The 12,168-nt window shown below is 43.6% G+C and overlaps 1 protein-coding gene across 1 annotated transcript in view; it reads right to left on the reverse strand.

Annotated features, from left to right (window-relative positions):
- Positions 1–1,123: 1,123 nt before the first annotated feature.
- ALK (ALK receptor tyrosine kinase) overlaps positions 1,124–12,168 on the reverse strand; it is a 741,252-nt gene continuing 730,207 nt past the window's right edge. Inside the window, exons 27-29 of the mRNA XM_015093875.4 lie at positions 6,857–6,991; positions 6,040–6,130; positions 1,124–3,919 (exon numbers count right to left, since the gene is read on the reverse strand). Coding sequence (XP_014949361.3) covers positions 3,236–3,919; positions 6,040–6,130; positions 6,857–6,991 — 910 coding nt within the window. The 3' untranslated portion in view covers positions 1,124–3,235. The remainder of the gene's footprint in view (positions 3,920–6,039; positions 6,131–6,856; positions 6,992–12,168) is intronic.

Genomic DNA, 12,168 nt, shown 5'->3' on the forward strand with positions numbered 1-12,168 from the left:
GTAGCCCTGCTGGGTTCCTCTTTCCATGAGATTCTCCAGGCAAGAATACAGGAGTGGGTTGCCATTTCCTCCTCCAGGGGATATTCCCCACCGAGGAATTGAACTCGTGTCTTCTTCAACTCCGGCACTGTAAGCAGATCCTTTACCACTGAGCCGCTGGGGATTTTTGGTGGTGCGCCCAGTGAATCTGGAGGTAAAAGCCCCAAGTGTTATGGAATAAAGTTAATCTGTGGTTATGTGATATCTTAGAGCTGTAGAGTTTATCAAAAACTATATGGAGAGGCCAGACACTTGAAAAAGAATTCATCAAATTGATTAAATGTCTTCCTCTGTTGCTCATTTCTTAACACTAAGTGTAGCAGAGAGTCTTCACACTCTTCTTTTGAGCTGAAAGGACTTGGTTCTGGTAGAGTTTTTGCTACTGTCATCAAACAGCTGACAGGTGAAGCACACTCGGCACAGAAGGGGAGCTGGGAGGACCAGATGGACTAGTGGGAGGGCAGGCGTATAGAGACACATGCCGTCTTTTGAAATTCTCCCCACAATCAACCCAATTCATTAAGGAATTCAAGAGGTGTGAGAGGGAGTGCTTGTGCTTTCAGTTTATAATCTCCCTGAGGGACAGGGAGAAAGGGACGTTATTATCCTCATTTTGTATATGGAGACACTGAGGTACAGACAGATCTGAGAACCCATAGACAGCCAGGACGCACATCCTAACTGGACCTGAAGAATCTGGTCTTTCAACTACCACGTAGATCTTACTCTTTCTAAAAAAATAAAAGTTTGTTCCTGATATATTGATTTGCTAAAATATTGAAGTACCACCTATTGATAAACTAGTCATTCCTCACAAATTGTCAGTTTCCCAATGGAATGATTATGAACTTATGATGAGCTTCTTTATAGATATGGAACATGAATAGTTATACTAGCTTATGGCTTAATTAATGTAACTTCTACAGACTTTAATTGTGCCTGTCCATGTTCTAGGTGGAATTTTCCATCATAATTAATAAATATGTGAGTCCATAGCATCAGTATGAATTGCTGGAGCCATATGGCAGGAGTGCTGATACCTGGGCGATTAGCAAGTTAAATGAAACATCTTGAGGTCATCATATCTCAGTGTGGAGTTGTTTATTATCCATGTATACAGGCTTTTAAGACTGGACTACCATTTACATGAAAACTGATACCAATAAAGACGATTAGAGAGAATCAACAAATCAATCTCCGTGGTAGTAAGGCACAACCTGAAAATGTAGTGGATGTGTAGTTTTTAAGAAGAGAAAAGAATAAGATTTTTCCCTTGTTAATGAAAGAGTTGGCTATTTAACCACATAGCATGCTCCCTGTTTAATTGGTTACTGGTGTCACAAGTATAAAGTAAAATTGTTCTTGTTATGACTGTTGCTCTGTCATCCTTTTAGGAGGATATCTTTCAAAGTGTGATTCTTGAACACCTTCAGGTGGTTTATGAGTTAATGGTTATATAATTAGACTATTTACTTTGTGCCGGACATGAGCTAAAACTTTATTGATACAAGTATTTAGAGATGAGTTCATTGATGAGATCTTCATGTGTGTCCGATGAAGATACTTTTGGCAGTCAAGAAGATAAAGAAAAGTGATGTCCAAGGTATCTGAGCTTCTCAAGATGTGAAGAACTACTGACTAGGCAAGGCTCTGCCATAGGGGAATCACACTCACTGGTCTGGTATTGGCTTAGAACAGAATGGCCTTGAGTCCAGATTAGACTGTTGATGCAAGTGGAGTTGAGAAGGCAGGGCAAGGTGGATAGACACAGTCCTTTGCTTGGGAATTTTTAGTGCTTAACAAGTGATAAAAAGTGCTTTCGTCCCAAAGTGAGGTTCTGGCACAGCTACCACCAGAAATGCAACTGGGAAAGAGAATTGAGGGGAGCAGAAAGAAAGAGATGAAAACTTTCTGATAAAGCATCATTGCATATGTCTGTGTGTAAGATTTAACAGATTGCCAACTTGTCTGCAATGGAGATAAATTTCACGTGTGAAAACCAAGTTCAGAACTCTCTTTGTAACATGTCACTACCAACCTCAGCACTTCACGTGTCCCTTGATTCCTTCACTGCATGTCACCCAGAGAACAAAACTGTTTTACTCTGTATTTGACAGGTATACAAATTATACCTTGTGTTTCAGTCCATTTCTGTTCCCATATGTGCTAGAATCACACACTATTAAGGAGCCGGAACTGGGGTGAAGCCTGGAAGGAAGGATACTGAATCAATACCTCTCCTTAGGACCACTGAAGGGCCTGCTGCTCCCCTGATTCATCTCCAGGAGTAGAAACTTCAACTTGGTAACCTTCATGACTGAAATTGTTAGAAAGTGTGACACTAATGCCCATGAATGGATACATTTTTATGCGTCGATGTATCACCGTTGCTTACATTAAAAAATTTTTTTTAAATTATATCATCGGAGTTTATTTTAGTGCTAAGTTTTAAAATAAGTAATTAAAATTTTAAATCTCAAATTTTCAACGCAATAGGAAACCTCACACTCTGCTGTTCACTGTTAGTAGGAGGGTTTTCTTAAGGCTTGAGGTATATTACCAGGATGTTGGACTCTCTGGATCTTACCATCCTCAAAGCGCTTTTGAGTACTTGTGATTCATTCAGGTGAGTGTATACACATTTTCTCTCTACTACTATAACTGTTCATCACATTTTTATGATATGATCGTCGATGACACAGCCCAAGTGAAAGCACCCAGCATCCACAGTGACCTTCCAGTGAGTTGTCTATGATTTTTCTTTTCCAAGTAAAGAATGTCCCCACCCTGACACTACAGAGAACTTTATTTCTGTTCCCTCTGCTCTCAAGTGGTCCAGGCCCACACTGACCAGGGGAAAACCTATGACTCCGACTAGCAAACACAGGAGTGGCTAGCTCTGCGAGCGTGGAGCAGAGCACGCGGGACAGGGAAAGAAGCAGGAGCAGGTGGACACCAGCCATCCGTCAGAACCCTACGCAGCCGCGTCCCGGCCTCGCATTGATCACTCCTTTTTATGAGATGTTCTCCTTTTGCAAGACTGGGATGAACGCGTGCTCCGAACCTTTAGAAGCAATTTGAAAACACGGCTTTTGATGTGGCACTTCGAAACAAGTTGGCACAGAATGAAGAGTGACATTTGGTCAGTGGTTTGCGGAGGAGCCGTTACCTGTCCCTCCCCGGGCCGAGCTGGGGCTCAGGGCGCAGGCTGGCTCTTGGGCGCGGGGTCCTCGTAGCGGCCCGGGCCGGGGGCGGCCTCCGGGGGGAAGCCCTGCTGCTGGTAGCCGTAGTTGACGGTGCCGCACGGGAAGTGGCGCAGCCTGAACAGAGGCACGTCCCGCAGGCTGGCGGTCAGCGCCGACGGCTCGAGGAGCAGCGAGGCGCCCGGGCGGCGGGCGGCGGGCGCGGGCGCCGGGACAGCACGGGCGCCCTCGCCGCCCGGGGGCCCCCGCTCGCGCTGCTCCTTCTTGGCCGGTGGAGTGTTCTTTTTGGTGGGTTTCTCTGTAAACCAGGAGCCGTAGGTGGGGTTCCAGAGGCTGGTGGGCTTGTTCCTGGAGCCCTGGACTTGGGGCAGCTCCGAGGGCGGGTTGGACTGCGAGAAGGCCATGTTGACGTGTCCCCCGTCCACGGCCGGCGGCCGGGCGCCGCCTCGGACACCGGCCTCCGCGGCCGCGGGCTTCTTGCCGGCCTTGCCGGGCGGAGCCGAGGGCAGAGCGGCGGGGGCGGCCGGCTCGCGGCCCTCCTCTCGCTTGGCCTGGGCCGCCGAGACCAGGAGAGGAGGGATTCCCTCGGGGTCCTGGGGCCTCATAGGCACCTTCTCCTCCTCTTCCACGAGGGGCCCGTATTCAACCGGCAAAGCGGTGTTGATCACATCTGGGTCCTACAGGCGGGAGAGATGGACGGATGGGGACTTTGAAGCACAAGCCAAACGTGTGGATGGGAAGATAACCTTAGCGATGATGTCATCCAAACTTACTTCACAGATGAGGAAACCATTCAGGGTTTACTGGGAATATTAGTTTGTAAGCACGGGAGAATAAGAAGCACATGCGAAAACGTCCTCATTTCGTAGAGGAGAGGCGCTGTTACAGAAGAGCGTGCTGGGACAGGGGGCCCGGAAGCGGCCCCGCTGCCTGGGGAAGGGGAGTGGACTCAGGAAAGAGAGGCTTTGCAGAGACCAGCTTTAGGCAAAACTTACAGAGGAGTGGATTCAAAAAATTATAAATTAGTTTTTAAAATGGTTACCGTCTGTTCCCAGTGAAGTGAAGTTGCTCAGTCATGTGTGACTCTTTGCAATCCCATGGACCCCGTAGCTTACCCGGCTCTGTCCATGGAATTTTCCAGGCAAGAGTACTGGAGTGGGTTGCCATTTCCTTCTCCAGGCGAACTTCCCGACCAGGGGATCGAACCCAGGTCTCCAACATAGCAGGCAGATGCTTTACCCTCTGAGCCACCAGGGAAGCCCAGTTCCCAGTGAAATACTTACAAAAAAAAAAATCTGCATGTTTGACTTCAAAATACGTCTGTTGAGAGTGCAAGGAGGGGAGGAGAAGGGAGGAAGGACACACCATGCTGGCTGACAAGGTTAACCTCTGGTTCTCCCAGCATTTCCATCACCTTTGGATGGAGGCTGCACTTGATCATAACGTTTCTGGGTTATATCATCGCTTCATTACATATGCTGATATCACAATGCAGTGGTTTTTCAACAAGTTTGGATCTGATGAAACCCAGGAAATACTGATGTGCTTTGAGGAAAACAACTTACAAAATCAGCTCTGTGCTAGATCATTTTTACAGCGACAGACGGATATAGAAAAGCAGAAGGCAGTTGCTAGAGATCTGAGGAAGATTTGTGGAAGAAAGCTTAAAGTTGGGGAAACTTAATCCTGTACTATTTAGTGCAAATTGGGAAAACCATTATTTCCGTTTAATAGAAAAGCACATAGGTCCAGTATTCATCAGTAAAGAGTTTAAGCATAAAAAATAACTACCTTCTAATTCTATCTGCTTTAGTCTTTCGTTCCTTCCCTATTAATTATTAATTTCTAGAACGAGTCATTCAAAATATGCTTGTACAGAGCTCCCAGCCTTTAAGAGGGATCTTATGTACTTTGGAGAAGAAAATTACTCCAAAGTATATGTACTTAAGTGGATGCATCCCATTAATATTACAACATAATAACCTAAAAGCCACTGAACATCAAGTTCTCTAAAACAAACAAAAAAACCCCGAATAACTTGAAGTCTATATAGATAAATGCCTTCTGAGCTCAAAGAACCCAAAAGAATGGAATCATGAGGACAGGAGATGACTCCAGTGTGAAAATGTGTATGTCTATTGTCACAACTAAGAGGGGAGGGAATTTAGAGAGGTAGTGGTTTGTTGTCTGACTTCTAAAAGGTTCTCCAGAATCTGATATCCTGGCAGAATGAGGGGCAAAAAAAGAGGGGAAGAAAATTCACGCAGCCTGGAGGTGAGAAGTGTCGGCTGTGAAGGCCCCTGAGACCTTGAAGTAAGGGAGCACACCCCTCCACCGAGGACAGTGCAGACATGGAGGAAATCAGGAGCCGGGGCTCTCACTTGATGGCCTCCACTCTTGAGGAGGTAGAAGGCATAGTCATCTGCTGAAAATGTACCCCATTTCTATTAACATCAAAACAGGAAACATGCAGTCCTTACTGACAGAAGTGGGAGTGGAATCTGGACAGGGACCAGCAGGACTGCGGGAAGCTGCGTGGCTTGGACAGACCCTCTCCCAGCTCAACTCCTCTAAGCGACAGCAACTAGTATTTGTTTACAAAACAGGCAGACTGAGATACCACTCATTGTACTTATAGATAATTAACATTAGTCTTCAAGAGCATAACTCATTTCTCCTGGCTGGTGTAACTATTATTTCACATTTTGGTATTTGCCATCTTCAAGACTTTTCCATATAAACACTAGCTGAAGGAGGTGGTGGTGGGGGGGGTGGTGGTGGGGTGGGATGTGTATACCTGAGTGCAGTATTCAATCCTCTCCAAAATTATGGCAAAGTTGGGCCTGTCTTCAGGCTGATGTTGCCAGCACTGGGTCATTATCCGGTATCTAAAAGAACACGGACATAAATTAAAATCAAGAAAAACGGGATGAAAAATACATTTTCCCCCCCTCAGTGCTTTTCTAATGGGACTGGAATAGCACTGTCTTCTAGGGTAGGGACTCATCTTGCCCCCATGTTTGCACGTGCTGCCCTCTGCTGATGGGCAGGGTGTGAAGGTATCATACAGGGCTCGTTTGTTCCATTCCTGAATTAAGGTCACCTCTGGGGCAGAATATTCTAACTGTATTTCCCATCTGTCTTGTTTGTGGGAAGGAGGTGAGACAGATCAGTTCAGTTCAGTTCAGTCGCTCAGTCGTGTCTGACTCTTTGCGACCCTGTGGCCTGCATGGAGTCCATGGTGAGACACATAAGACCGCAGAAAACCCAGGCAATAGAGATACTTCAGGGAGACTCAAGACCTGTGGAGTACGGCAGCAGGGACGAGCCCACAGCACAGACCTAGGAGGTGCCTGAGGCGAGTGAACCTGGTGAGTCCACAGCCTCCGTCCAGACAATGTCTACCTTTTGGGGTGCGGCATTATTGCTGTCAAGGGGCAGGAAGAATAAACCATCTCATTGAAACTAGAGGCACACTCCTATCTTGGGGCATATTAAATGAGGCCAGCCATCTGTTCCTTCATCTTGAAAATCAAAAAGCATACGTGGCTGCAGATATTTTTTGAAAAGGAAAATTGTGCTTAGTAAATTGTAGAAAATCCTCAGAGTCATACACAGGCCCTGGGCAGTTCTTAGGTGGGTCCATCCGTCCTCCACTGGTGACGAACTCCAGGACTTCCTGGTTGCTTTTGCTAGGGTATGGCATGTATCCAAGAGAGAAGATTTCCCATAGCAGCACTCCGAAGGACCTGCACACAGGACGGGAGGTGTGGGTGTGGGCGTGCACACACACACACATACAAATACATTCACAGATGCTCATACACACACACATGCACACATGTAAACACCCCGACATACATACAGAGACGTATACGCACACACAGCGACATAAACATGTGCACATTCTCACGGACACACACACACACATGCACACATGGAAACGCCCCGACACACACACAGAGACGTATGTATACGCACACACAGCGACATAAACATGTGACATTCTCACAGACACACACACACATGCACACATGGAAAATTTTAATTGCTTAATTTCATTTTTCCACAATAAAAGTTTTTAATATGGAGAAATAGAAAAGAATGAGAAAGTAGCCACAAGTGAAGATCCATAAAAGGATAACCAGCATGTTGTCTCTTCTTTACAGATTCTGGGCTTAGAATTTTTTTACATAACTGCTGTGATTTTTTTTTTTTCTGGCAAATTCCATTATAGCATAAACATTTTGCATGCTAATACAAACCCTTTTATAAACAGAATTTGACATAGCTATAAAAAATTCCACTGAGTAGTTGTGCCATAATTTGCTGTATCATTTCCATATTGTTTTCAATTTTTAAAGTATTTTAAAAACATTGTGATGAACATCTTTATACATTTTTAAAAGGACAATTTCCTTAGAATAAATTTCCTGAATTTAGGATTAGGATAATCTAGTAAAATTTAGGATAAGAATAATCTAGTAAAATCTAGGATAATTCTAATGGAATTACTAGATCAAAATAATATGAATGCAGAAAAATTATTTCTGCTTATTGCCCATGTGACTTTCCAGTGCATTGCTGATCATCAACCAGCACTGTGCATCAGACACTCTTACCAACACCGAGTCTTCTTACTAAAAATGAGAACTTTTGCTGATTTTTAAGGTAAAAAATGGTAGATTATTTTAAATTATGATTATTGATTGGATAATTAACATGGTTGAATGTGTTTGTTAATTCACTCTTTTTCCTGTGAATGTTTCCTGTTTAACCTCATATAACCACCCTAAACCACATATTTTATTTTGATTTATAAACATACTTTATCAAAGATGTTAATCTTTTATTCAAAGTTCAAACACTTCTATTAGTTGCTTTCTAATTTTCCTTGTTAGCATACCAAAGATTTTTATTTTTATGTAGTTGAATCTATTTGAAAAAGTTCTGTGATTTTGTCCATCTGTTTCAGAGATTGTACAATCCTCTCTTTACCAATGACTAGAGGAATGTTTGCTATTTTCTTCCAGTTGTATTAATATTTCTTTTTTCTTTCTTCTCACATCCAGTTGGAGTTGAGTTTGGTGTAAAGTGTGAGGTAAGGAACTCATTTTATTCGCTCCTCTAAAACCACTGTTTAACACTACATATTCCCCAAATAATTTTCTCATCAACTATTGGCTTGTGAGTAAGACAGGTCTGTTCCAGGATATCGATTCACTTCATCTATTTGTGTGCTTCTTGCATCGATACCGTTTTCTTTTACTTTATTTTTTGGCTGTGCTGAGTCTTCATTGCTGCACGCAAGCTTTTCTCTAGTTGCGGTGCACGAGCTTCTCACTACACTGGCTTCCCTTGTAGAGCCGGGCCCTAGAGCGTGGGCTTCAGGAGTTGCGGCACACAGGCTTAGTTGCCCCTTGGCATGTATAAACTTCTTGGACCAGGGATCGAACCTGTGTTCTGTCATTGGCGGGCAGATTCTTAACCATTGTGCCACTAGGGAAGTCTCTTTTACTTTTTGTGTATTTAGGTTTTAATATCGAGTAGGGCATTTTTCCTTACTTCTCTCTTTTTAAAGAAATGTATCAGATTTCTCAAAATCAAATCAAATGTATTTTGATTTCTCAAAATCAAAAATACAAAAAAATGTATTTGACTTGTTTTAAATGAACTTTAAAATGATTTCTATTGTATTTCAAAATCATCTCCTTTGATATTTTGACTAAAACTTTAAAACATTTAATTTCATAATTAGTTTTTTTTTAGCAAAAAAAGGGCTATCTTTGTTTTAGTATCTGGTTGCAGTTTTCTGATGTAATATTACCTCAAAAATTTACGGAACTATAGCTCCTCTGAAACTATAGCGCTTGAGAGTCACTTGGACTGCAAGGAAATCAAATTAGTCAATCCTAAAGGAAATCAACCCTGAATATTCATTGGAAGGACTGATGCTGAAGCTGAAGCGCCAATACTTTGGCCACCTGATGTGAAGACCCGACTCTTTGGAAAAGACTCTGATGCTGGGAAAGATTGAAGGCAAGAGGAGAAGGGGATAACAGAGGATGAGATGGTTGCATGGCATCACCAACTCGATGGACATGAGTCTGAGCAAGTTCCAGGAGATGGTGATAGGCAAGCTCCGGGAGATGGTGAAAGACAGGGAAGCATGGTGTGCTGCAGTCCATGGGGTTGCAAAGAGTCAGACATGACTGAGCGACCGAACAACAAAAGCTTCTCTGGGCTTCCCAGGTGGCACCAGTGGTAAAGAACCCATCTGCCGATGCAGGAGACTTAAGAGACGTGGGTTTGATCCCTGGGTTGGGAAGATCCCCTGGAGGAGGGCATGGCAAGCCACTCCAGTATTCTTGCCTGGAGAATCCCATGGACAGAGGAGCCTGGCAGGCCACGGTCCACAGGGTCCCAAAGAGTCGGACATGTAGGAAGTGATTTATACAAAGTACTTTTATTGACATCATTTAAGTGAACTTTCAAAGATTCTTTTGAGGAGAATTAGGCAAAGATAGTTTCTGTATTTTTCAGGTGAGAAGGCTGAAGCAGAGATTATTATACAGTTAATTCAAGACAGACTGGAATACGTTACTAGATTTCTTGATTCAACTAACTACAAATTGCCTGGTTCATATATTATTCCTCTCTGTTTGGTGGCCTTTCTGCCTCCCCCACAAGGCAAAATAAAATAAGCAAAATCGTGGATGAAACTAAGTAGCAGGGCTTAAAGAATCCCAGCAATATGCTTTCTGCCTATCTGGATAGTTAGGGAGACAAATTGGAGTATTCTTTGAGAGAATCATTGTATGGATTGCAAATAGATGTTTATTTTCTTGGCGTTCGAGGAAGTGAGAAGTCATGTTGGTTACAGAACGCTGATAATTTCAGGTAAGTAATGTTGTGAGTGCAGCACTTTCACAGCATCATCTTTCAGGATTTGAAATAGCTCAATTGGAATTCCATCACCTCCACTAGCTTTGTTCGTAGTGATGCTTTCTAAGGCCCACTTGACTTCACATTCCAAGAAGTCTGGTTCTAGATTAGTGATCATATCATCATGACTATCTGGGTCGAGAAGATCTTTTTTGTACAGTTCTTCCATGTATTCTTGCCACCTCTTCTTAATATCTTCTGCTTCTGTTAGGTCCATACCATTTCTGTCCTTTATCGAGCCCATCTTTGTATGAAATGTTCCCTTGGTATCTCTAATTTTCTTGAAGAAATCTCTAGTCTTTCCCATTCTGTTGTTTTCCTCTATTTCTTTGCATTGATCGCTGAAGAAGGCTTTCTTATCTCTTCTTGCTATTCTTTGGAACTCTGCATTTAGATGCCTATATCTTTCCTTTTCTCCTTTGCTTTTCACCTCTCTTCTCTTCACAGCTATTTGTAAGGCCTCCTCAGACAGCCATTTTGCTTTTTTGCATTTCTTTTCCATGGGGATGGTCTTGATCCCTGTCTCCTGCAGAATGTCATGAACTGCATTCCATAGTTCAACTCAGCAGTGGCCACAGGACTGGAAAAGGTCAGTTTTCATTCCAATTCCAAAGAAAGGCAATGCAAAAGAATGTTCAAACTACCACACAATTGCACTCATCTCACATGCTAGTAAAGTAACGCTCAAAATTCTCTAAGCCAGGCTTCAGCAATACGTGAACCGTGAACTCCCTGACATTCAACCTGGTTTTAGAAAAGGCAGAGGAACCAGAGATCAAATTGCCAACATCTGCTGGATCATTGAAAAAGCAAGAGAGTTCCAGAAAAACATCTATTTCTGCTTTATTGACTGTGCCAAAGCCTTTGACTGTGTGGATCACAATAAACTGTGGAAAATTCTGAAAGAGATAGGAATACAGACCACCTGACCTGCCTCTGGAGAAATCTGTAGGCAGGTCAGGAAGCACCAGTTAGAACTGGACATGGAACAACAGATTGGTTCCAAATAGGAAAAGGAGTACGCCAAGGCTGTATATTGTCACCCTGCTTATTTAACTTCTATGCAGAGTACATCATGAGAAACGCTGGGCTGGAAGAAGCACAAGCTGGAATCAAGATTGCCAGGAGAAATATCAATAACCTCAGATATGCAGATGAACCACCCTTATGGCAGAAAGTGAAGAGGAACTAAAAAGCCTCTTGATGAAAGTGAAAGAGGAGAGCGAAAAAGTTGGCCTAATGCTCAACATTCAGAAAACGAAGATCGTGGCATCCGGTCCCATCACTTCATGGGAAATAGATGGGGAAACAGTGGAAACAGTGTCAGACTTTATTTTTGGGGGCTCCAGAATCACTGCAGATGGTGACTGCAACCATGAAATTAAAAGACGCTTACTCCTTGGAAGAAAAGTTATGACCAACCTAGACAGCATATTCAAAAGCAGAGACATTACTTTGCCGACTAAGGTCCGTCTAGTCAAGGCTATGGTTTTTCCTGTGGTCATGTATGGATGTGAGAGTTGGACTGTGAAGAAGGCTGAGCACCGAAGAATTGATGCTTTTGAACTGTGGTGTTGGGAGAAGACTCTTGAGAGTCCCTTGAACTGCAAGGCGATCCAACCAGTCCATTCTGAAGGAGATCAACCCTGGGATTTCTTTGGAAGGACTGATGCTAAAGCTGAAACTCCAGTACTTTGGCCACCTCATGAGAAGAGTTGACTCATTGGAAAAAACTCTGATGCTGGGAGGGATTGTGGGCAGGAGGAGAAGGGGATGACGGAGGATGAGATGGCTGGATGGCATCACGGACTTGTTGGACGTGAGTCTGAGTGAACTCCGGCAGATGGTGATGAACAGGGAGGTCTGGCGTGCTGTGATTCATGGGGTCACAAATAGTCAGACACGACTGAGCGACTGAACTGAACTGAACTGAACTGAACTGAATGTTGTGAAATTTAGCAGATAATCATACAGGATACTC

The sequence above is a fragment of the Ovis aries genome, chromosome 3 (assembly GCF_016772045.2).
Source record: "Ovis aries strain OAR_USU_Benz2616 breed Rambouillet chromosome 3, ARS-UI_Ramb_v3.0, whole genome shotgun sequence".
Classification (NCBI taxonomy): Eukaryota; Metazoa; Chordata; class Mammalia; order Artiodactyla; family Bovidae; genus Ovis; species Ovis aries.